The sequence below is a fragment of the Apodemus sylvaticus genome, chromosome 2 (genome assembly GCF_947179515.1).
Source record: "Apodemus sylvaticus chromosome 2, mApoSyl1.1, whole genome shotgun sequence".
NCBI classification, from domain to species: Eukaryota; Metazoa; Chordata; class Mammalia; order Rodentia; family Muridae; genus Apodemus; species Apodemus sylvaticus.
Window position 1 is genome coordinate 126,532,851 of NC_067473.1, and position 25,346 is coordinate 126,558,196.

Here is a 25,346-nt window from a genome sequence, read left to right on the forward strand (position 1 = left end):
TCCGTTTCCCCTGGATGCCCATGCCTGCCTTTCCCTGTTTGGGGACAATGCTATGCTGTCAGTTCCTGGTTTTGTTTTGAAATCTAGAGTGGAGGTTAACATGTTTTTTTCTGTGATGGGGCAGAGAGTAATATTTTAGGGTCATGAGGTTTCTATGACAACTATGTGTGCTGTTGCAGCACAAATACAGCCACGGAAACTTCATTTATTCAAATAGGCCCCGTGGCCTTAGTCAGTACCTTGAGGTCACAAGGTCTGTGTAATAACACCCTGCTCTCCACTCCTCCAATATTTATTTTTTACTATTTTTATAAATTTTATCACTGTATTTTCAAATATATATTAGATCCTCCCAAGGATCTCATTAGACTTATAAATGTATAACTTAGAAATGTCAAAAATAATTTTTATTCCCATTTGTATTCAAGTTTCCAATTTAAAAACAAACATAATTCTTCACAGTGATTTTCTTTTCCTTGAGGAATAAGCAGAGAGAGAAGACACAGACACATATTGTACAAGGAGTCATTAAAAGCGATGCGCAGGCAGGTCTAGTTAGCTAGAAACTTTCCCTGATGCTTTACTAATTTATGAATGGAGCTAGAACCTCAACGGAAAAGCTCTGACTGACAAATGCAATAGGCTAACCAAGTCAAAGAAATGGATGTTAGCTAAGTGGGAGAGTCAGAGATGAACCTCTAAATACAATATTTGTTCTAGGAAACTGTGGCCATCAACAGTAGACTAACAAGCTAGTTAAAAAAAATCCCGCACACTGAGCAGTTCAGGGGTCATCTTTAGATAGTTAGACTGTCAGTTCTTTTCATAAACATTTTGTGCTTTTGCCGAGCCAAAATACTGATAAGGAGTGCTAGGAAGATGGCTCAGTGGGAAACAGTACTTGTTGTGCAGGCATGAGGATCTGAGGGACAATCCCCAGCATCAACATAAAATGCTGTGCATGGCACATATGCCTGCAACCCTGGCTCTGTAAGATCACAGGGCAGCAGGATCACTGGTGCTTGCTGGCCGTCCGTCTAGCTCCAGGCTTAGTGGGAGACTCTGCCTCAAGTGAGTAAGGCAGAGTAACAGAGAACATGCAACATCCTCACCTGACTTCTGTACACACACACACACACACACACACACACACACACCACTACTCACAAGATTGAAAGGTAACTATTTTGATATTTTTATATGGCTTCAGTCTGCTAAGAAATTCAAAACATGGGACATCCTGGAGTAGGGCACATAGGGCGACTTAGGAACCAACAGCATAGCTGTAGCACAATTCTCTATGAGTACTGCAGGGTCTGTTCCACACACACTACAGGATACAGGGATGTACAGCGTCAAACACAGATGTATAGCGTGATGGATACTGGTGCACCATCAGGGGTTTGAGCAATCCAAACACAAATGGCACTCGAAAAAAAGAAAGAGAAATAAATAAATAAATAAATAAATAAATAAATAAATAAAGGCTTAACAGCTTATTTGAAGTGAAAAACTATTTGCCTATTATTAACTATTATTAACCCTTCTATAAAATAACCACAAGTATGGTTTTCTTTCTTTCCCCTCTAAACTGGTTGATTAGGAACATCAATACACAAGAGAGACACAGGTCTTTTTCAAAGAGCAAAACTTATACTGCTTATTGTTTGCTAACTGACAAAATTCACATTTACTTCTTTTTAGCTGAGCAAACTAGTTATCAAGCTATCAGGAAACAGGCGGTTTAAAAAGACCTTGTCAGTAGTCTTCACTCCTTGCTGTGCTGAGAAAAGATGTAGGATTCGATCTAGTTGTCGCTTTACTTCTCTCTGGCACATGTGGAGTTCTAAAATCAGATGTTTGACTTCATCCATCTGTGAACTGTGCGAAGACAAGTGGACGAAGTGCACCTCACTGTGCAGTGGTGTATGGATGGGAAAACTGTTACACTGAGGTGGGCCCTGCTACACGGCAGTGTTAGACTGCACCGTCGTAGACAGATTTCTGGGCTTGTGTCTAATGTGTACATTTTAGTCCTTCACTGAATCACTGCCACAGAAATGGCCACATGACAAGGCAGCCATGGTGCTGGAACAATCCGGGTCAACTGCAGTTTCTTACCTGGAACTAGGACCCCTGCACAGAGGCTAGTGTCTTCACAAGAATAGATAACCGACAAAAACAAGAGCCGTGACTCTAAGTAGCACTGAAAAACAATTTTATTTAAAATGTGTATGACTATAAATTTATCAAAATTAAACAGAAAATCAAGTTAAGAAAATTCCCGTCACAAAAAAGGACATCAGTAGGAAGGCCACATTCTCTCCAATGACATCTCTCATGTTTCTGTGACAAACTGGTAGATGTGAGGTGGAGGGGATGAGAGGTGAGAGCCTGACCATCGCCAACAGCCTGACCGTCAGCGCGCCCTTCATGAAGTGGCTTAATTACACCGAGTTTCATACAAATCAGTATTCAGCAACTCTGACACAAAATGAAACCTTCCACTTCAAACCCGTGACTAAGGCATCTGGCTGTATGATGCCTCAGTGTGAGGCATACAGGAGATTCAACATTAAGGCACAAGGTAAAATGTGTGCAGTATACATGTATTAACACGGGATGCCCAATATAAGCCATACTTTAGAACATTCATGGGCTTTCTAAATGTACTGGAATTAGGAGACAGTGGAGACCACTGTTCAGAGAAGCTCAGGTGTCTTAGCTGTACCCTTCTGGAAGTCACTATGTTAAATATGATCCTGTCTAAACTTGTGAGTCCTGCAACATTTTCTACTGTAGAACAAACATCCTTGTGAATGGACCTCCATCTGGCTTTAAGAACTGTACCTATGCGTGCTATTGGCCACACTGACTGTGGCCCAGGGCTGGTAGACCCTGCTACTGAATGGGCAAGGGAAGGTGTGAAATTCTAAGGAGTGATTTGTTTTTGAAAACAATGACTACAGTATAAAATCAGCTCTAGGCACTCTGGATAGCGTATCTGAGAAAGTTTAGACTTAATATTTTTCACATGATGATCCTTGTGTGTGTCCCCTCCCAGTGAGAAAACAATTGCTTTCACAGTGGTGGGGGACATGCCCTTCTTCATGGGAGCCTGGGGAGTCATCACTTCTTTGCCACACTGGCAACAGCTTTCTTGGCTGCATCCTCCAGGTCCACAGCTGGTGTAATGGGGAGTCCGCTGCTTTTGAGGATATTCTGAGCTTCCTGGACATTAGTTCCTAGAACGGGGAACAATGGGAATCGATAAATTAGTCTGCCAGTGGTGTACCCAGTCAAGTTGGACAACTGGAATCCCAGGAAGCCTGGTCTCCCTCGATGCCAACAATTTAAGTAGAACACATGTGGCTTTTTATTGCCAGGCTCCGGCTTTTCCGTTATGCCCAGCTGACGTTTTCAGCCCCTCTCCTTTTCACGTTAATGAACTTGCATTAGAAAGACACTTCCTGCATTGTCCCTGGCACTCCAAAATGAGAAATAAGCATCCTTCAAGATCATGCATACACAAAACATTTCTCAGGCACTTGCTCAGTAAATCTGAAGGTAGGAGGTCTGAACTGGATCTGTCTCTGCCGAGTCTGGGAGAATAGGCTAGAGAGACAAGGTGACTTAAGCATGCTATGAGACTGCTCCTGTGCCCCCACCCAGCGGCCGGTGGACGTCTTAAGGTTGGGAATGCACGGCCATGGAGAACACGCCTTTCTCTGGGCACAGGTAAGAGCAGGTACTTGGTCAGCACGTGTTACACGGTTAGTGGACCATGCTGATGAGGAAGTGCTGGGACACTGCGTTTGCTGCAGCAGGGGGAAGCGAACCCTGGGTGTCACAGCTTCTGCCAAGGGCCCCAGGGTGCAGGGATTAGGGAGGAGCCCAAGCTCTCTCCTCTGCCATGCACTGAGAGAAGGGAGTTTCCTTAATCACTTCACTTCCTTGAGTTTCAACTTTAAAAAAAAATTATGAGTGCTCTGCCTACATGTGCATGCTTGGTGACTGCAGAGACCAGAAGAGGACATCACCTCTGGGAGTGGTGTTACAGATGGTCCTAACCCACCACGTGAATGCTGGGAATCAACCCCAAGTCCTCTGGAACAGGAACAAGTGCTCTTACCACCGAGATCTCTCTCCAACCCTGCAACTTCTTTAAAAATTTGTTATTCACTGACGGTTTCATAAACTTACATAATGAACTTTGAACCCATTTTCCCCTCTCACATCCCTCCTTTGCCCAATACAATTCTCAGTAAGCCCCTCCTAATTCCACAGCTTTTGTGTGTGACCCACTGGATTTAAATAAGGCGCCTGCATGAGCCTGGGTGTGACAACATTTGAAGTATGGATACTGAGTAAAGTATCACCTGTTTTCACAGCCACATCATTGTCTGTTGTCTCTCTGCAGGGGGTGGAACTTTAGCTTCAATATCTCCGTGTATCATTATCTTCCTTAGAGCTAATATTCGCTATGTATGTATGCAAGCCAGGACAATGCCAGGAACTTAACGCAGCACATGATTTTCAACACGAGCTACCAGTAGGTGCTGCTGTCCTGCTCTTATGGATGAAGTCAATCAGTTGTGCAGGGAGAGCAAAGGGGTGGGGTGGTGATGCGGTGCGTGTTATGGCAATTTTACTGGGACAGTTTTACAGACACAGGTTGCAGAGAGAACAAGCTAGACACAGGTGAAGACAGAAGAGCCAGAGAATGAGAAGGAGCCAGAAGATCAGAACAGATTGCCAGTTAGTATAAGGCCAAGCAGAACAAGTTAGCCAGAAGCTGAAAGAAGCTGGACTGAACCGGTCGGCCAGGAATATCAGACCAGAAGTCTCCAGGCCAGGGTCAGGGATGGTCAGAACTGAGAAGGGGAAGCCCGGACACGGCCAGGGCGGAGCTCTCATCTCATAACTTCATCTGAGGAAACAAAGTGATAGTTAACCTCTGTTTTGCTTTCAGATACGTTATCAGTAAGGCTAACCCTGAGAGGATAGCAATGATTTCTTCAGCTGGATACTTGATTATACAGTGGAGCCCAGCATCTGACTCACTCACCCTTGCAGACTTTATGTGAATGAGAAGGAAATTTCAATTATGCTAAGCCCTTGACAGAATGGTTGTTATTCAGGGGCTGGCTTTACTTGGAATCAAACCTGTGTGTGTGTGCGTTCGTGCGTGCGTGTGTGTGTGTGTGTGTGTGTGTGTGTGTGTGTAAGACAAGGCCTCTCATTGGCCTGGAGTCACAAAGCAGGAACCCCAGGGACCCAGGGATACAAATATGTTCATCTCCAGGGTCGGCCTCACAAGTGGACACCACTAGTGCCTGGCTATTCCCATGGGATCTGGTGACCGAATTCAGGTCCTCATGCTTCAACTGCAAGTTCTTGGCTAACTGAGTATTTCTATGCCCAGCCCATTTTTTTTTAAAAATGTTGTTATAGGGAGCTTCTAAAACAGCACTGGGAAGATCACGTGGCTGACTGCCTCCTGTGACGCACACTCGTGTAACTTGCCCCCTTTCACTGTGTAGGAATCTGGGGACGATGTGTGTCTTTTCTGCTTTAACACTTCTACCATGTGCTGGCAAACTACCAGGCTTCCAGCTACCTATGGAAAAAGCCCACTTGTCAAGCACCCAAGGACAACCTCTAGCCAACAGCTACTGAGCCATGAGGCAACCAGGGAACAGCATCTGTTACTAACCACAGAAGCTGGCTTGAAAGTAAACTCCCCCCTTAGCGAGCTGTGGGGCCCTGCTGAACACACTTTTCATGCAGCCTGGTGAAGATCAGGTGTGAGGACCAAGCCAAGGCCCACCCAGATTCCTGCCCTTAGATATGTATGATATTCACACCCTTCTTTTGGACTTTGAAATTCTGAGATCATCTGCTATGTACAGACAGAGACATAACATAGCTGTAAAGCTCTGTTACTTCATTACAGGACCCCAGTGTCCATTATGACCCCTTTGGTAAGGGCCGAGTCTGGGTTCCACAGGCTCAGAAGCAGGACAGGGTGTGCACCATCGCACACTTTATGTCAGAGGCTAAGGAATCTGCACATTAACCTGCAGGCGTGGCTGTCCCAGAGCAATGGCAGAGTGGAGTAAAAAACCTGGCCTATGCCAGAAGCACATCTCTGGACCGGAAGTCTGGTGTGTGCTTCCCATCTCCTTCCACAGAGGAGGTGACTGGGATACCTTCCCTAGGTACCCTCCCATTGGCCAGAGGCAAAACCTAAGAAAAAGTACAAGAGCTTTTCCTTTCTGACATTCTCCAGCCTTAGCACCAAGCTCCCCAGACCTCCCCGAGCTGTGGAAGTGTTCTGGGCTCTCTCCCACCCTATCCTGGTATTTTAGGGATTTGTTTGTTTTTTCATGGTTTCTTTTACTCATTCTGAGAACTATTCACTCAGAATTCTCTATTCACGATTACCTGAATTCTGCATGTGTAAGAATGAAATAAAGGCTGATTTTTAAAAAACTCCCATATGAAGCTGTTCTTCCTTGGAACCAACCGCATAAATAATTCAGGTCCTTAATTAATATCATCTGCAGTATCTGGCCTAGGAGCAGTATTCTCAAGGGGAATACAAAGGACCGATGTTAAAATTCACGAGCCCTAGCAGGCACCCAGAGCCCCTCTAGCCTGTGCCCTGCATACTGCCTGCTCGCTCGAAGCTGTCTCTCCCAGCCCCTGGGCCTCCTTCCTCGCCACTGCCTTCGATGTGCCAGCTACAGCAGGCTTGTCAGATGTGCTGCTGGGGCACTCCGTGATCTCTACATCACACTGGGGATGAGCCCTGGGGGCGGCGCAGCGACATTCCCACAGCCTGCTGCAAGGCCAGTGCGGTGCTAGGTTTGCTTCTCAGGGTATCTTGCAGTGCCAGTCACGTGTTGCATGTGAGCTGGCTAAGGTAAGGACAGTCACATCACAAATGATAATGCCGGAGGACAGAGGTTTGGACAGATCCTTCTCTGATCCTTTTGCAAATCTCCAGAGGCCTTGGCAGTGACTCCACGTCCAGTCGCTCCATTTGCCCTGGCTCCTCTTCAGGGCAGGCTCCAAGCTGCTAACAGTTCTCTTGCCATGCCACGCCCCAAGTGTAGAGAGGCCTCACTCTTGTGTTCCACTGGTGGGCGTAGTCAGGGGAAGGGGTGAAGGGAGCCCTCCCCCTTCCTTCTGGTAGCATTTTCAGTGCCAAGCCAAAATACCTAATTGCTTCATCATTCCAGGATCTACTAAAGTGAATTTTAATTATACTAGCTGTTATATTTTAATTACAGTCTTAATTATTAAGCATATACTAGCATGTATGGAAGAAGCAGCGTGTGATATACTAGCATGTATGGAAGAAGCAGCGTGTGAAGTGATTGTATCATTCAAAGAGCCGGGAATACGCTGGACCGCGCTGAGAAGCAGATCCAGAGAGAGCGGCGAGCAGATGGAGGTCAGGGCAGGGTTAGGGGAGGCCGACCTGGGACAAGTGAAGAGGGAGGGCATCATGGGGTGCAAGTCAGAGGAGGACGACCACGTGAGGAGAGGAGGGCGGGGTGGAAAAGGCGTCTGTGCGTGAAGGATCAGGGAGCTTGCCACTTGGCCTCAGCACCTGCCCTGTCCTTTGTCGCCCTCTCTTCCCATGCACGGCTGGCCTTTGCCCACAGCCTGGCCTGGCCAGCAGTTACTATTATTTGCATCCTCCTTCTGGTTGAGGAATCAGCTGGAGGGGAAAGAGAAGAGAGGTCGCAAAGAAAAAAGGAGCCAGTAAAATCAGGTCGCGTGATGCGAGGACGCCCTGGGCAAATGCTGGTGAGCTTCTCCATCTTTTGGTGAGCAGTATTATTGGAGCGTTTCAGGCTTCTTTCTGCTGTCTGACCGCCATGGCTGACACCTATTCAAGCTCCCTTTCTGACTTTATTTCTAAACAGAAACCATCACAGCCACTTTAAACTCTGACATGGAATTAAGTGTTCTAAAGAGAGTGTTTATGCCCCTGCACAATTACGATGGAAATGGATCACTTTCCCACACTTAAACGGTGCTGGTGACATACTTTAATATTTATTAAATGCTGCCATGCTTTTCAACGAGGCTGCAGGACAACATGCTTAATAATCACCCATACACATAACTGATCAACCCGCACAGCTCAGCTGGCTGTCACTCTCAGTTCCGGCTTCTTGACAGCCATTCGGCCATGTGGCTACCTACCCGCTCACAGGTCTTGAGAATGGCCGCGTGTAGAGAACCAGAGGGGACACTGGCTCAACACAGACTCCTGCTCGGCTGCTAGCCGGCATGAGAGAAACAATCACATTAAATACATAAAAATGTCTCTGCTTCTAAGTGTTCTATAGTGGCTTCCTGCCACTGGGTGGAGGACGAGAGCTGTAGACAGAGAAGCAAGGGTGATTTATCAACACACAGCCCATGCTTTCACCATGCAGGAGAGATGACACTGGACAGGGCTGACAGGGTTTGGGTGAAGAGATGCAGCCTCTACCCTGCCCCAACTTAGGCCAGCCTTTACCCCAGGAACACGGAAGAAAACACTGTTCTGGACAGAAATGTACAGAAGCCTCTTCTGAATTACTACTTTTATAGGAATTCAGATGTGTGTATGTGTGTATGTATGTATGTTTTTATATACATGTGTGTGTACACATGTATGCCCATGGAGGCCAGAGGTTAACACTGAGTGTATTCCTTGATCATTCTCTACCTTGTGTTTTCAGACAGGGTTTCTTACTGAACCTAGAGTTCAATTTACCAAATTGGCCAGACTGGCTGGCCAGAAGCTGGCACCTGCTTATCTCCCTTCACTGCAGCCCAGCAGTGCAGCACAGCATAGCATAGCCCAGCCCAGCCCAGCCCAGCCCAGCCCAGCCCAGCCCAGCCCAGTGGTTACAGGTGTGAACTGCTGCTGCATCTCCTGCTAACATGGGCTCTCGGGATCTGAACTCAGATCCTCATGTCTGTGCAGCAGGTACTTTGTTATAACTAAGGTAACTCCCTAGCTAATCATTCATGCTTTTTCTCTTTTTAGAAGGATACAATGCTATTACTAAATATATGTTGGCTACATGTTACCAGATTTTAAGAGACTATGAAGATAATATTGAAAACAGTATAAGCTTGATGCCTATATGAGATTATGGGCTCCTAAATATCATAAAACTCAATTCTCAAAGCAAATCTAAAACCAACAGCATTTTATCCCATTTCACAGGAAGATGGAAAAAGAGTAGAGTTCAGATTTATCTGAATTCAAAGCCACATGCCAGCCATGCACCATGTAATACCACAGAAAAAAGAACACTGGCAATACTTTAAGCTAAGCCTTTACTTGATCTCATTGGGGGAAACTGAGGCTCAGGTACTAGGGAGTTTACTTGGTCAAACAATCAGTGAGCTAGCTAGCTATCACAGGCCTGACTCAGCCTCCTGCTCTAAATCGGGGCTGGCACACTATGGCTCTTAAGCCCAGTGCAGCCCACAGTCTCTTTGCATGATACTTTTAAGCTAAGAATAGTTTTCATATTTTTAAATAGCTGGGCCAAAAAAATCAGAATAATATTTTGTGATACATGAAAATTACATGAAATTCAAATTTCGGTGCCCATAAATAGAGGTTTGATGGAGCAGGGCCAAGCTGATGCGTGTGCAGGCTGCTGATTGCTGGGTCCGCCGTGGCAGAGCCCGGGGGGGGGGGGGGGGTGACACTCTGCTATGGCTCACAGGGCCTGAGAAGGTTCAGCTCTTCTCTGAGGCTTCTTTTCATTCCTTGAAGTAGAAACAGGACACAGTCTACAAAGTAGTAGGTTCCCGAGGGCCCGTGTCTGTGTGTCCTGCTCCTCTGTTCAAGCCATCATCAGACAGAGGACTGTTACTTAGACAATGTTTTGAATCTCTTTTCTCTTGTTATTCCTTTAGTAATGGAATAATTCAACAGACATACTGTGAAAAAGACCATGGACGCACTTCCATCCACAGTAGCCTGAAAGAACATAGGCATCTAGGAATAAACCTCACCAAAGAGGTAAAGTCTCTACAATAAATCTCTAAAGAAAGACACTGAGGAAGAAACTAGAAGATGGAGAGGATTAGTAGAATTAATATTGGGAAAAATGATCATTCTACCAAAAGCAATTTATAGATTCAATGCAATTCTAATCAAAATTGCCAAAACATTCTTCACAGAAATAGAGAAAAAAACCTTAGCTATTTTATTTTTACTGTGAAGAAATAATATGACCAAGGAGACTTATACAAGGAAGCACGTAACTGGGGCCTTGCTTACACTTCAGAGGGTGAGTCCATGGCTATTATGTCAGCAGAAGAAAGGCAGTCATGGCGCTGGAGCAGAAGCTGAGAGCTTACATCCTCATCCAAGGCAGAGAGAGTACAAATTGGAATAGATCGGGTTTTAGAAAGCTCAAAATCCAGCCCCAGTGATATACCTCCTACAACAAGACCCGCCTTCTAATCCTTACCAAACAGCTCCACCAACTGAGGACCAAACATTCAAAGACAGAAGACTATAGGGCCATTCATATTCAAATCACCATAAAAAATCTAAAATTTACATGGAACTACAAAAGGCCCCAACAGCCAAAGCTACCCTGAGTGAAAACACCATTCCAAAATTTGCCATTCCAAACTTCAAGGTATACTGTGGAGTTAGAGTCATAAAACAGCCATATGGTACTGGCACAAGAGCAGACATGTAGACCAATAAAACAGAATAAAAGACCCAAATACGAGTACATACAACTAGAATCATCTGGTATTTGACATAGATGCCAAAAACACATTGGAGAAAAAGCACCCACAAATGGTGCTGGGAAAACCAATGTCCACATAGGAAAGAATGAAAATAGGTGCATCTGTTACCTTGCACGAAAATGGACTCAATGTTTCCATGTGAAAGTGGAAACACTGAAGCTGCTGGAAGAAAACATAGGCAGCACCTAACTGCTGCAAGTGAAAGAGAGTTTCTGAACAAGACTCCATTTGACCAGGAATTAAGGCCAGCAATTAACAACTGGGACTTCATAAAACAAAAATTGCAACAAAAGACCAAAAAGACAACAATTAACTGAGTGGAGAAGAAGCCCACCAGGTGGGAGTGAGAATCTTTACCAGCTATATATTTGACAGAAGACTAATATCCACAATACATAAAGAACTTTCTGAGTGCAGAACCAGAGGCAAAACTCCCACTGTGCCCATATCTCTCCCTTCTGTGAGGTGATCCGAGTCTCAGGCTGAACACCACCTGGCAGCCAATGGCAGTCATGCACAGGCAGGGGTTCAGATGCTATGGCTAGTGCAAATCATACAGCTAACATTTACTAAGATCAGACCCATTCAGACTATTGGAAAGCTAATTTCTGCTTTACAATGAATGACATTATGACGCTGTTACTTGTATATATGTCAGTATATGTCCATAATGCATGTAATGTACTTGTGAAAAAACAGAGGTCTATGCCAAGTATCTTTCTCTATTACTCTGCATATTATGTTCTGAGACGGGGTCTCTCATGGAATCTGAGGCTCAACAACTTTGTAGACTGGCTGGTCAACACAATACTGGCATCATGGTATCTCTCTTGCAGTGCTGAGATTATGGGCATATACTGCCATACTTCTGATTGGGTGCTGAGGGTCCACATTGGATCCTCATGCTTTGGTTGCAAACACTTTATTTACCCACTGATCCATCTTACCACCTCAATCAATGCTATCAGTTTTTTTATTCCCATACTACAGTCGATGAAGGTGAATTTTCACACCTGGCTTTATTCCCAAGTAGCTGAATGAAATCACTGTCCATTTGACTTGAGATTCTTCACCCCTGGGTGAGCATCTTATCTATCTACACAGTCTATGAAAATTACGGCTGATATAAGGTGGCCTGTGGGGCTGAATCACAGCCATGGTAAGAAGACACACAGGGTGAGGACTGCTGTGGGAAGTAGCCAGCTTTAGCAGCAGGAAGTCTCTGACCAAGATGCAATCTTATGACCACAAAAGCAAGGTTCATGATCAGGTTTAATGTGTGTTCACTGAGAGCTAATCCTAGGTGCATATGATTTTGCTTTCAATTATGTATCACTCAAAAAAGGCAGTATAAATATTAATGCAAACCATGTTCAACTGTAATATTAAAACTGGGATGCAAAGAACCCTCTGGCAAGCAAAACCAGACTGCAGTACTTAAGTCTACTTACTCTCATCACCTGTAGGCACAGAACAGATCTTTTGTTATTTTTAGAAGATTCATTCGTTCTTTGCAGATTTAACCAGTGTATTTTGCCTCCTCTTCCATCCACCCCCTTCCCATTTACCTAACTTGTCTTCTTTTCATCACCTAAGTTGAGGCAGTGCTGCCTGCATAGTCTTAGATGTGTGGCCTTCCATTAGGTTGTGTTACTCTCTTCCCTGAAGCCATGGGTTGCCAATAGTTCCTCGGCTATGTGGGCGTGGGCTTCAAGGTTCTCTGCCTGCTCCATGCTGGGATCTGGTCTGTCGTGAGCTTGCTCAGGTCTTGTGCATGCTGTAGGACAGAGCTTTTGGAAAGATCTTAAAATCTGCAAGGCCTTTCTTTACATTTTCCTTGCGTCTCTCCATGGTTTTCAATCCCTGTATCCTCTATCTTATAGATAATAGAAGGTAACTGTAACCATGCCAGACCATCAGTCTAAAATGCTGACCCGGACCTCCAGTCATTGTGGCTTTAGTTTGGTTATAAGGCAATGCCTCCCCGAGCCCCAGACTCATGAGCTGTGTGTGTGCTCTTCAGCACGGTGCTGTAGAGTTTAGACACTTGGAGTTCCAGGGGAAGGTAAGGCTGTCATGAGGACTTACCTAAAGGACTAGTGCAGGTCCTAAAGTACATTGCCACAAAAAGAGTGAAGCTGCCCTTGTTTCATCTCCTGTCTTTTTTTCCATGCAGTCTTGGTTAGCCAAGGCTGATTCTAATTCCTAATTCTGCCTCCATTGACCCTGGTGCTGGTGCCACAGGTGTATACAGCCATGCCTGCTCTCTTGCCCCTTGATTTTCCAGATGATTTCTTCTAAATGCAGCTCTGCCATGTGTTGTCACCCAGGCTCTCAGATGCCAGCAGATGCCAGGAGATGTGGAGCTAAGTAAAGCTCTTTTCTTGGTAAATTATCCAGACGTAGGTGTTTTGTCACAGCAGCACAAACATACTGATAGACTGCCTGAGAAGCCGTCCCACTACATGATGATATGGGACTGTAAGTCAGGGAAATGCCTGAGTGTGGAATCTACTGCTAAGATTGTCCTTAAGAAAAACCTTGAATTTGAAGAGCTGATATTGCTTGCCAAATTCAAACTTGACTCTTATGAGAAATTTGCATGCTGAGCCCAGAGCTAGGAGGAGTTTATAAAACTCCAGGTCTTGTTGCTGGGTTTTTTTCCACTTAGGAGTCTGCAAACCAGGGCTCATAAACCAGACCTATCCTGATACCTGTTTTTGTACCAAAAGTCTGATTATGACCCAGGGTCGGCCATTTCCCCCTGCACTGTGCAGAGCTGCATCAACTCTGCCACAGAGAGCAGAGCAACTGCAGCAGGGACACATGGCCTCACAGGCCAAGAGCTGGCTCTCCACAGGAAAGCTTACAATCAGAATGCCCGACCTCATGTCTGATGGACTGCACAACGTAAGAAATCATCGCATGTGGTTCTTTCCCAGTTTGCAGCTCCCACTTTACTTCCTGTTCCCAGTAGAATAGAATGCTGTATTTCTAGGGAGGAAAAATCCCCTGTATGATTTCATTCACAAATGGCAAATGGTTGGCTCAAAAGCACCCACGATTCCTTTTGACACGTGTGGTGTACAATCGTGATTATGGCACATCTTTCTCTAAGCTACAGTGCATTGGGATTTTATTGGCACAGCACTTTCAGCGGCCATGGTCAAGGAGCAGAAGGTTGCATGGGGTGAAAGCTATCTGTCCTCTCCACTCTAAAACACTGTCACGGAGGCTACTGGGATAGACCAGGAATAGTCTCCAGAGGGTGTCTCTGGAACAGTCTTATTGGCAGGGTAGACTCATCATCTGTAACACAAGGGACTACATCTCCCTGCAGGGCTGCTCCCTAATAGCAAGGTGCTAATTATAGTAACTCCAGTATTGCATGAAGAAACTGAGGCATGAAGACATGAACTGACAGGTCCCACTGACAATATCCAGAAAGCAGACAGGGAATCTGCATTAGATACAGCGGCCTAATGCCTGCCACGCTTATCCACTCTGCTTTAAAACTGCTCCTCTGTATAACAACAGCCAGAGAGGATTAGTCTGTCACAGATACCTCCATCCATCACCCCACTGCACTGCGAGCATGGGGACACTGCATAATGCTGGGGTTATCTTCTTTGAGAAGACTCAGCTTACAGATATGACAAGGCTGCAGACATTCAAATGGCAGAAATGCTGGTTATACACATTATCTATCTAGAGGTGAGATGAGGGGAACTTGAACTGCCTAGGAGAGTAGATTAATGCAGATTAAAAGTTTCGACCCACAGCTTTCCGTGTTCTGAGGAACCCTTGAGGCTAGCACCTGTGGCGCTGTCTGATGATCTGGAGCAGCGTGGTTTACGCATTACTGTGTGCTTATCCATTCAGACCTGGTGCCATTGGAGGATCGAGTCCCTCCGATGCCACAGGTAGTGTGAGCTGCTGAAGAAGTGAACACTGAGAGGAGAGAGGGACACTGGGGGAAAGGCGGGTGCTAGTGATTAAAGGCAGGAGAGTAGGGGTATCACCACAGTGAAAGCTGTCCTCGGCAGGAAGTGCCCACAGAGAATGCTGAGGGAGGGGAGAGATGAAAGAAGAGCCAGGACCTCTTGTGGCAGGGCTTGAGAAGAATGAGAGGTCGGCCTGGGAACGAGCAGTGATGCCTCGAGTAACCAGAGGAGGATGCGCTCAGGCAGAATGGTGAAGACACTTGCTAGGCACAGCACAGGAGGACAGGGCTGGGGAGAAAGAGAAAGTGAAAACACAACTTGGTCCCAAGCACACAGTGGGGAAAAAGCAGCCAAGCACTCAGTGAGACACCAGTAAGGGGCAGAAGCCAGGGATATGGTCAGACGTAGCAGAGGACCCTGCCTCTGGCACACACCACCTTCACTCTGCTCAGCAAGGGTCATCCCACCACTCGGGGATCATCTCACCCAGCGACTCTGTCCTTTATGTCCCAGATATGAACAGAACACAGGCTCAAACATTCTGTGCGAAACTCTTAGCCACAGTCCTCATTGATTGTCACGGTAGAAGGCAAAGGCCAAGATACTTCTCTTATTTATCTTGTGGGCATACACTCTGGCGTGGCCGCAGACCTGCAGAAGGGACGGCCACCAAGCACACAGACACAGGTGAAAGCTTGGAAGCTTTGTGCTGCTTTAAGTTCATAGAACTCTTCCCCTGTCGGCGGACTAAGGCTTTCTCTGTGCTCACACTGATGAGTGTGTTTGATCTGCGTTCAAGCAGTGGTGGCTGTAATGTGTGAGGACTCCAGGGGATGAGGGCCAGGGTGCTCACTGAGAGAATAAAACAGATGCCTTAAGCAAGAGCCTCAGGACACCTAACGCCCTCCTCTTCAGAGAGTTAGGAAACACTACTGAAGATTGTAAGGTGTTGGGAGCAGATGGAATCTGGCGTGAATGTGTACTGCTGGCATGTCAAGGGCCTCAATTTCCAAAGCTATGGAAATAGCAAAGCCTTTCCAGGTCAGGCATAGAGGAATGGCAGAGCCTTCCAGTCATCCAAGTCTGAACGTTTAGAAAGACTGACTGGCATGTATTGACTGTCAACCAACCACAGCTTCCTCCTGGATCTTTACAGACGAAGGCTGCTCCCCACAGAGACTCCTCACTTACAATACTGCTCATCACTGAAGGACTCAGGACAGGAGTTCAAACAGGGCAGGAACCTAGAAGCAGGAGCTGATGCAGAGGCCATGGAGGGACTCTGCTTACAGGCTTGCTCCTTATGGCTTGCTCAATTTGCTTTCTTATAGAACCCAAACCCACTAGCCCAGAAGCGGCCCCATCCAAATGGGCTAGCCCTTTGCCACTGATCACTAATTGAGAAAATGTTTTACATCTGGATCGTATGGAGGCATTTCCTCACCTGAGGCTCCTCCCTCTCTGATGACTCTAGCTTGTGTCAAGCTGACATAAAACCAGCCATACACATGTGTTGTACATAATAACCGTACTGCGTGTCTGGGCACAGCAGGTGCCTTCCATCAGACAGCCCAGCCCAAGCCAGCTTTTCTGCCTGTGTATGACCTTTCTTCCTTCACACGCCACCCATCAATTTTCCAGCACCACGCTGAGAATTTGGCAGTAAGGGGAACAACAAATGGGGCGGGATTCTGGCTTTTGAGGAGCTCTGGTAAAAGAAATAACAATATTTGCATTGCTGAAACAAATCTTTTGGTGCTAGGTAGATGAAGTACACTGAAAGACCTGGTGAAGAGAAATGGGATCCAATCTACAAACTTTGTGGGCTTATAGTTATGATTATTAGCTCAGGTTATTAACAAGCTTAACTCAGAATGGTAATGTGCACCTGAGAGAACAGCAATTTCTTCCTCAAATATCCAACAGATGTAGGATTGTGGTGCGGATTTAAATGGGGCAATAACAAGAAAGAATGTATCTTAAAGGAGGAAGAAGACACTGAAGATGTTAGCAAATCCAGAGGCTGTGAAAATGCACACAGAATCTAAAGCTTTGCAGGAACACATCCACGACACACAACTGTCAGTCATTATATGTACATCTCTCAGCAGTACCCCAGGCCATGCTGAATGTGTGTGTACATTTCAGGAAGCTCATCAGAAACCATGCTCTTTACCCAGCTAGAAACAACTGTTTACAAAGGTTCAACCTCTACCTGTTATCTGGCTGTTCAATTACTCACAAGTCTTTTAAAATAAAATGATCCTGTGTTTTGGCTGATAGAAACATTTCATTTAGTACAGTAAATTAATGCATGGGGTTATGATGTTATCATTTTCAAAGAGCAGAGAAAAAGCTTCTTTAACCATGGGCTTGCCATCTTTACCCGTGGTTAAAGAAGGATATGGCACAGTACAAGGACTTGGCCCACCAAATTGCACCAAAGCAAGCCTGCCCTTTGTAGGCTGTTTCCAGGGGACTGTGTGTGGGCCAAAGCTATCACGCCATGGATGTGAATGAGTGACTGTAGACAAGGGTGCTGGGTTCCTGAAATGTACACAGATACATTCAGCATGGCTTGGGGTACTGCAGACAAGACTCAAACAAGCGGGCTGCTTCCTTTACATAGAGGAAACAGACATACTAACCAACAGGCCATCTAGCTTTGAAAACTTGCTGTCTTGATTATTGGAGTCCTCACAGTGGTGCAGGTTAGACAGCTCTACACTGGTGTGCCTGAGGCTTCAACAACACTGGGTTAGAGCTAGTGCCAGCAGGGACTGTCCTGCATACATCCTTCCCCTGTCCCAGGTGAGACAATCCCCTCATATCATTCTTCCCAGCTCTCTCGGCCATAGCTCGCTGGAATGCGGAACTTCCTGTGTTTCCTCCCCGTACTTTTGCCCTTCACTTTGCTCTGTCCCAGGCAGCTCTGTCTGAGACAGTGCTGCAGACAAAGGCTTCACTCTCCACTCTGCTCTGACAAACTGCTGTGCAGGCCTCACTGTCTCCAGGATGGCCTCTCATCTGTGCAGGGCCTGGGCTTCTGTTCCTACAGTTCTAACTCTCAGGGATGGATGCTGACTTTCTTCTAATAATCCCCTCTTCAATCATTCAGATCTTATCCTTCCACATTCAACTGGGAAATCCCCCATTTATAGTATTCAGACGGGAACAGGTCCTAGGAAGGCTCCCCTGTTCATGCTTACCCTGGGTACTGCCTTACCCTGTCATTTTTCTACTTCATTTCTTCTGTTAACTTTTTACATTTCTATTCATCCTCCTTCATGTTTAAAGTTCTGTGACCTGTGGATGGCATTTCTTAGTAACAGATTTACAAATTAAAAAACCACAGGCACTGACTTTAAAAGAAATACAATTGTCTAACAAGCTTAGACATTTCAAAGCTTTTTCTCTCTTATCTCAAACAGACTTCTAACACAAACATCGGAGACTGTTTAGAGAGATAATCTTGGGTGTGTTAATTTCCATATCTTTACACACGTACCCCCCCAGGTATTAGGGAGCAGCAACTACTCTGGAATTCTAAGCATAGCATGGAAATAAGACAAGGGCTGTTTTCAATTTGTGTATGTGTTTGCATGCATGCTCAAGTGTGCGCAGATGCAAGTGTGTGTGGGCATATGTGCACGTGTGTGTGTGTGTGTGTGTGTGTGTGTGTGTGTGTGTGTGTGTGCGCTTTCGGGTGGAGGCCAGAGGACACCCTTGGCTGTTGTTCCATGGGTCCTGGTGGCCTTAGTGTTTGAGAGGGAGTTTATCATTGGCCTGGAACTCATGAAGCTGGCTGTATTGGCTGCTCAGGGTTTCTCCTGCCGCCACCTTCTCAGTGCTGGGATTATAAGTGTGTGCTACAATACTTGGCTGCCTTTGTTTTTTTTTTTTTTTTTTTTTTAATGTGAGTCCAGATGATCAAATTCAGGTCTGTGTACATACTGACTGAGTTATCACCCTTACTCAAGGGTTTAAAGAAAAATTAAAATGTACAAATAATAATTGTATACCTAATAGTTCTTATGGGCTCTGTGAGGACTGCTAGGAGAAAGTGAATCCACGGTGGGAATCTTCTATTTCCAAGAGTCAGATACTAATGGGATGTGCTTAGAGAGACCTATTTTTGCCTCAGTTGGCTTTTACAACACGAGGGTCAGGGGTCATTTTGAATCTAAAACCAGTTTGATATGAACATATTAATCAGAATTATAACTGATGTTGATGACCTCATTAACTCCTTGGCCAGCTTTCTGTACTGTAGTATCACTAATTATTGGCTTTTACTAGTTTCACAGCAATCAATTATGTCTCTGTACTCCTAATTCTGTGGAATGTTCTGCTGTCCACACTCAAGGTTGCTGCCTGGAGCTTCTACTACGCTACTTCCTCTCTGGGGTCAGGATTTCTATCGAGTCCAGGATGTTCTGGTTTTAGGTCAGAAGGCAGACAGGTTCAGCTAAGGAAAAGGCGGTGTTGCAGAAAGAGAGAAGAGAGAAAAAGGAGACCATAAACAGGCCGCAGCTCTTCTGGCCTCTCCATCAGCAGAGGGGACACAGTGCTGACTAACTACCCTCAGACTTCATTTCTAGGAGAACACCACCAGCACAGAGCCCGGGGAATCTGGGCTGCCCCAAAAGTCATACTGAAGAAATCAACCCAGTTGTGCTGCTCAATTTTATAAACAGAATGTGATGACAATGTGGTGGCTTTCAGGAGTTTTCATATTAAAATGCTTGTCAAACATGGGAAGGTTCTCTTCGCTAAACTGTTATGTGGTAATAGTAAGGAATGACAGACCATAAGACTGGGCTGGCACTGGATGAAGAGGCTGCCATGATCGTCATGTACTGGTAGGTGAGGCTGTTGATGCATGAGGAAGGAAGGCAAGAGATACACTGAACTAGTGGTCACTGAAACCCACCACACGCACACCATAATAACCATGTTTCAAGCGATGGAGAGTACAAAGAATATTAATTTTATTACGCCTCAGCTTTTGAGTCCTTTTTTGGTATCTGACTCAATCAAACAAAGTATTTACAGAAGGTGCTTCTGCACCTGAGCAACGGGCTGGGCTAGGCAGTTAACTCTGATGGTTGTCTCTGCAGAGAAGCATTTCTACACCAAGCTGGAGCCATTCCCATTCCCATGGGATACCCTAACTACTTCAAAGACCAATCAACACCCTGTGGCTATTCAGACTTAGTTATCTGGTGATAGTTCCTCAAATATGAGTGAAGTGAACTTATCATTTCAAGGATAACAACTGTTTTGTAGTTGAAGATAAAATTTATATCTTAAACTGAAAATCCAAACTCTTCAAAAGTTGCATGTGCCTCTGTATACTTGACAGCTTCTCTTAATGACCTCTATAATACAAGGGCTTTAGCACTGGCACCAGCCTGGCAAACCAGCCTGAGCAGTCCTAGGCCCACAGTGTCTGAGGAACTGCAACTGCACCTGCTAACTGGAAGTCCAGAAGAGTGCAACACTGAGCCTGCTGCATCGTGTTTAACTCCATTTTCTGGAGTTTAGGAAGTGCGTGAGTCTAGGGCATGCTGGGAAGGGAAATGAGTACTGGAAACTCCTGTGACTCACCTTCAAGCCGGACTACCAGTGGTACCTTGAGCTCTAGCTCTCGGCAGGCTTTGGTGATTCCGTTGGCAATGATGGCACAGTTGACAATCCCACCAAAGATATTGACGAGAATGGCTTCCACCTGTAATCCCAAACAGGAAGTGCTGTCAGAGTGTAGCAGCCAACAGCCTCAAACCAGCTAGTCAAGTAACAGATTGTTAAGTAAGGCTTCTTGATTTCTGTCAGTTTTTACACAGAACAAGAAATACTAAAAACAGACAAGACTGTCACCAAAATTAAGCTTCAGTAATGAATAAATAACAACATATCATTATTAACCCATATTACCATTTAGTCTTATGAACTCAGACCCCAAAGTGAATCCAATTTCTGTCCATTTCTCTACTATATCCTGCCCTCAGGTTTCTTAAATATTGATATTTAGAACTGGTTTAAGTTTTTTTCAAATGAAATGTGTCATTTAAAAACTCATACATTTATTTTTCTTTTATGATGTATATTTAAATTTTGTTCTTGTGCCTAACGCAACAGTTTTAAATCTCAGAACTTGGTATGTGCTGTTTGTATTAAAGGTAAAGACTACAACCATGCCATGCTTCTTAATACCTTGTAATATGCTTAAGGTACATTCTCAAAATCTAGACATAATTTAACTATCTTAGACAACATCTGTTTGATTTTAAAAAAAGATAAAGAGATAACATTATAAAAAGAGCCAAGTTCCTATTTTCAGAAATGCAAATTTAAACCCATCATGTTCACCTGTTTATATAGATTCCACATTCACAGGCACGTGGGGCAGAAAGAATATTGTACTTGTCTTAACTTGATAAATAGGTATAAGAAAATCCTGTATAATTAACACCAAGAATGTGATAATGAAAAGAATTCATTACTTAGATTAATAGATGACACCCACAGAAAAGTCATTCATCAAGCTCGAGGCATCAAAGTCTAGCAATGAGCGGCAATTAAAGCTACTACACTAATTGTTAAGCATGTATCTATATGCTGTATGCCATTTTGGACCCTATGGGTCCCATATGATAAATTAACTGCAGATAACAAAGGAGAAAAGAATAGATTACATTTCTACAGCATTTAACTCTTTACATGAATCTTATTGTCATTACATGAATTCTTATTTTTCCTATTCTGATCCCCTCAGAACCTGCTTATAAATACTATGAGGTTGGCCATTTGTAGTGGAGAGAGTTATGGGGCAGTGACGGTCACATGGCCAACACACTGGGGTGGCACTGCTTAAAAATCTACTGCTTGTTCATCCATGCTGGTGGCCGAGGCTGCAGCCTGGTTAAGCTATAGAACTTCTCTTGATTGTGGCTTCCTAATCTGTAAGATGAGAGTAATAGTCCCTGGTCTATACGACCCCTGCAGGGTGTCAATAAGATGAGCCATGTGCAATATTTGGCAAGCAGCTCTCAGCTTATGTGCTTGGGATTTTTTCCCAGCAGGCAAAGGCACCATTGGACAGACTATCTAGGCTGTGAGTAGGAAACTTTTCCCAATATATAATAGGAGCACAGTGACTAAACTTTAATAGAAAGGTAATAGCTTAGCAATAAAACAAATAAGCAATATTTTTCAAGTCAATTAGGGACTGGGGGCTACTCCCAAGAAAGAAACCTCCCATTTCCGTTCACAGCAGGCTAACTGGTAAGCAGAAGCCTGCTTTCTAATGGCAACCATTAAATGCTGTTAGCATTGATGCTTAATAAAGCACTAATTTCCAAACAACTGAGGGATGGAGGGGAACTTTCCAGAACAACAGAAGAAAAAGTGCTCATAAGCAATAATTCCTTCATGGGCCTTGAGACATAACTGAAGAGGCACACACTAGCATTTATGAGGAAAAATTGGGCATTCAGTAAACACGGACTGGTACCTGTGACCTCTACAATGTAAGGGACAAATGTAAGGGCCAAGTTCACTCTGTTGCACTGTTACAGGGAGTCAGTACACTTAATCTGAAACTATGTGATTGTTCTATAAGCTCACATGGACTGTGGTGAATTTATCTAAACAGGCAGGAGTGGAGGGGGTGAGAAAGAAGCGATGTCTGTGACCCTGTGACAATCCTACTTAGTGGGTGAATGCCCTGGAGTGAGCATCAACTACAAGCTGTGAATGTCTCAGTGGGTGTCAGGTCCCATGAGCCTCACATAACAGTGTCTCGCTGTGCTCAGCACGAGCCCAGCCTTGACACAGGTTCTCCTTATAGAACAGCCTTTATCTAAAGGGAAAGCAACACATTCAGCCAGTGTGCAACCCAAGAATCTTAAGGAGGAGGCTGTAACCTGCACGGCGGCAAAGATGGCACCCAGTGTCACTCATGGAGGCATGTCATGCCAGACAAGGGAGGTAACCTGAGGCAATGCAGGACAGTGTGGCCTGAATCAGGCCAGGGGCCAGGAGCATGGCTTCTCTGGCGTATTCTTTCCAATCCAGGGAGCAGGACAGCAGCCTTTGACAGCAGCTTCCATGGGAAAGCAACAAAAGAGAGACACAGGCTGCTCGGTTTACAGAGTCCCCTATGCCCTGGCAGAAAAGGCGCCCTCTGGGTGGTGGGGCGAGCCTCTTCAGGAGGCGTCGCGGTTCCCAGCTCTTTTCCCACTATAGAGTAATTTGCTCTAGTCATGCGCTTTAATGGAAATCTGATTTAAGGTTTCACTCTGGGCCAATTTCTATAATTAAGTACTGTAATCTGCAAGCTCAAACTGAGAATGAAATTAAGACAGTTTAAAAATGAAAGCCTTGTGACATCATTATTATTATTTAGCATTTATAAAGCATGTCACATTTTCAATGGGTGCTTCATAGATTCATTCATTTTACAACTACAAGCTGCTTTCCACGATAATAGCAAAAGCGGCTCTTTAACTTTTTACTGTCTGTTTTTTGGCACCAAGAATTAAAACAACAACAAGAACAACCCTTTTCCCCTTGTAGGTCTCTGTAAATATTCAGAGCTGCTCCTAGCAGATTCTGAAGTGCTTAAAGTAACAGACATTTCTAAGATTTGGGTGAGAATCCTCAGAGTTGCTATTTACTGTTGCACAAAAGTAAAGATCATCTAAGAGGGTAGTGGAGGTGCCAGAGAGAGCACAGGTCCCTCTGTCCCAGACAGCTGCCCTGCAGTCGAGTCTGGACCAACTGCTGGCAGCTGTGCAGGTGGCTGGGGTGCAAACATCGGTTCTCAAGTGTCTGTGTTTTTGAGCTTGCGAAACACACATTGGCTAGAGCTTATAGTCCATAATTGAAAGGATGAACTTGGAAAGTTAAAAAGCTGCAGCCACTGCTATTTGTTAAGCACCCAAATAAACAAAGAAAACAAACAACAAACACAAAACCCATCAATGAACCCCTTGGCTGCAGCGGAAGATTCTTACCCACTCCACTGAACTCACATATGCATGTCTGGAACGTTCTGGAAGTCCTACCGGATATCCTACAGCCACTGCTCTGAAGAGCATGTCTTTAAATGCAAAGTGGTAATAACAGAATTCACATGCATATACAGTAGAGATCTGCCGTGGAGTTGTGAAATTCAACTATCTATGAAATTTTGTCTTAGGATACACCTTTCTGGGAAGTCATTCATGAAGGATGAACATACTAGTTTTCTCAAACAAAACTATTCTATTTTACTAGAAGATGGAAGGTTTATTATGTCACATGATTGACACATGTGAATCACACAAGACAGGTATTAATTTTCATCCTCAATTTATACACAAGAAAACAGAAAGCAGTGAAAACCACTGAGGCTATAGCTTAATGACTAGCAAGCATTCTTTAGAGCTATCAAAATTATAAGGCCCTATGAGACATGTAAGGCTTCATATCTTCTTATTTATAACACTAATTCAACCATCAATATAGAAGGTACATAATACCCTGCTTTACAAATGAAACAAAACAAACCTGACACTCAGAGAGATAAACACTGTGTACCAGATTATGTCAGCCATAGCTTGGGCGGAAAAGCACACTTCTTTTTCTTTAGTAGTGCCAGAAATCCTTTTTATTAAATGGCAATGTTTAATTGCTCAAAAGCTGGCAGGCTGTCAGTTACTAAACATTCTTGAGGGTCCACTCTGAGCTAGGTACTCCTTTAACCATCTAGACTGGTAGGAAAATAATTTAGCTGGGCAACAGTGGTCTTTATCAGGATCTGAAATTGTAAACTCTCCTGGGGTATGGAGTGAAGGAAACACAAATACCATGAGAACCCCAGGGTAAGATGTTAGAGTAGTCGGGCTTCTCAGGGGCGGGGACATTTAAGCTAGGGCACAGGCAGCAGCCAAGGAGAAACAGGTGGTCAAGAGCAGGGGAAGCGGACCAGAGGTGGGCACATCTGGGAGAGGCTGAGGTACCGGAAGAACCGTGCCTGCTGGGGTGTGGGAAAGGAGAGGCTGCTCACCCCCAGCATCAAGCCGTAAAGGCTCGTGGGGTTCACCGTGAGCTGAGCCTTGAGAAGCCTGTGGAGTTCAGGCTCCTCCTTAGACCTCACTGAGACCAGACAGGGCCCTCACACATATCCAGCACCCACCACACATTTATAGTAAACTCACAAGACGAGCTTTATTACTTCTATTTTTGGTCAAACTGAGGCTCAGGGAGAAATGGGGGGGGGGCACGCCATTTGCAGTAGTCCTAACTCACACCAGTGTCTGTTTTCATACATGTGCCACAGCAGGAGCCAGCAACCTTAGGGCAGACAGCTAGCAACATGCATCAGGATTAGTCCGTTCTATTAAAGATGCAGCAGCAAACCTTCTGGGCTCAGTCAGCCCAGTTCTTTTATAACTATACAGTTTGGTCATTGGGACAAGAGTCAGGAGTACTACATAAATGAAGTGTGGCTGTGTTCCAATCTAGTTTAATAAGAACAAGCAGGGGCTGGTTCGGCCTGTAAGCTAATTCCTGAGATAAGCATGATTTGTTTCAGCTCTCCTCAAATCCACTGACAGC

The 25,346-nt window shown here is 44.9% G+C and overlaps 1 protein-coding gene across 1 annotated transcript in view; it reads right to left on the reverse strand.

Moving 5' to 3' along the window:
• Positions 1-2,201: 2,201 nt before the first annotated feature.
• The window catches only part of Suclg2 (succinate-CoA ligase GDP-forming subunit beta), a 254,374-nt gene continuing 231,229 nt past the window's right edge, over positions 2,202-25,346 (reverse strand). The window contains exons 10-11 of the mRNA XM_052174384.1: positions 20,352-20,472; positions 2,202-3,245 (exon numbers count right to left, since the gene is read on the reverse strand). Coding sequence (XP_052030344.1) covers positions 3,130-3,245; positions 20,352-20,472 — 237 coding nt within the window. The 3' untranslated portion in view covers positions 2,202-3,129. The remainder of the gene's footprint in view (positions 3,246-20,351; positions 20,473-25,346) is intronic.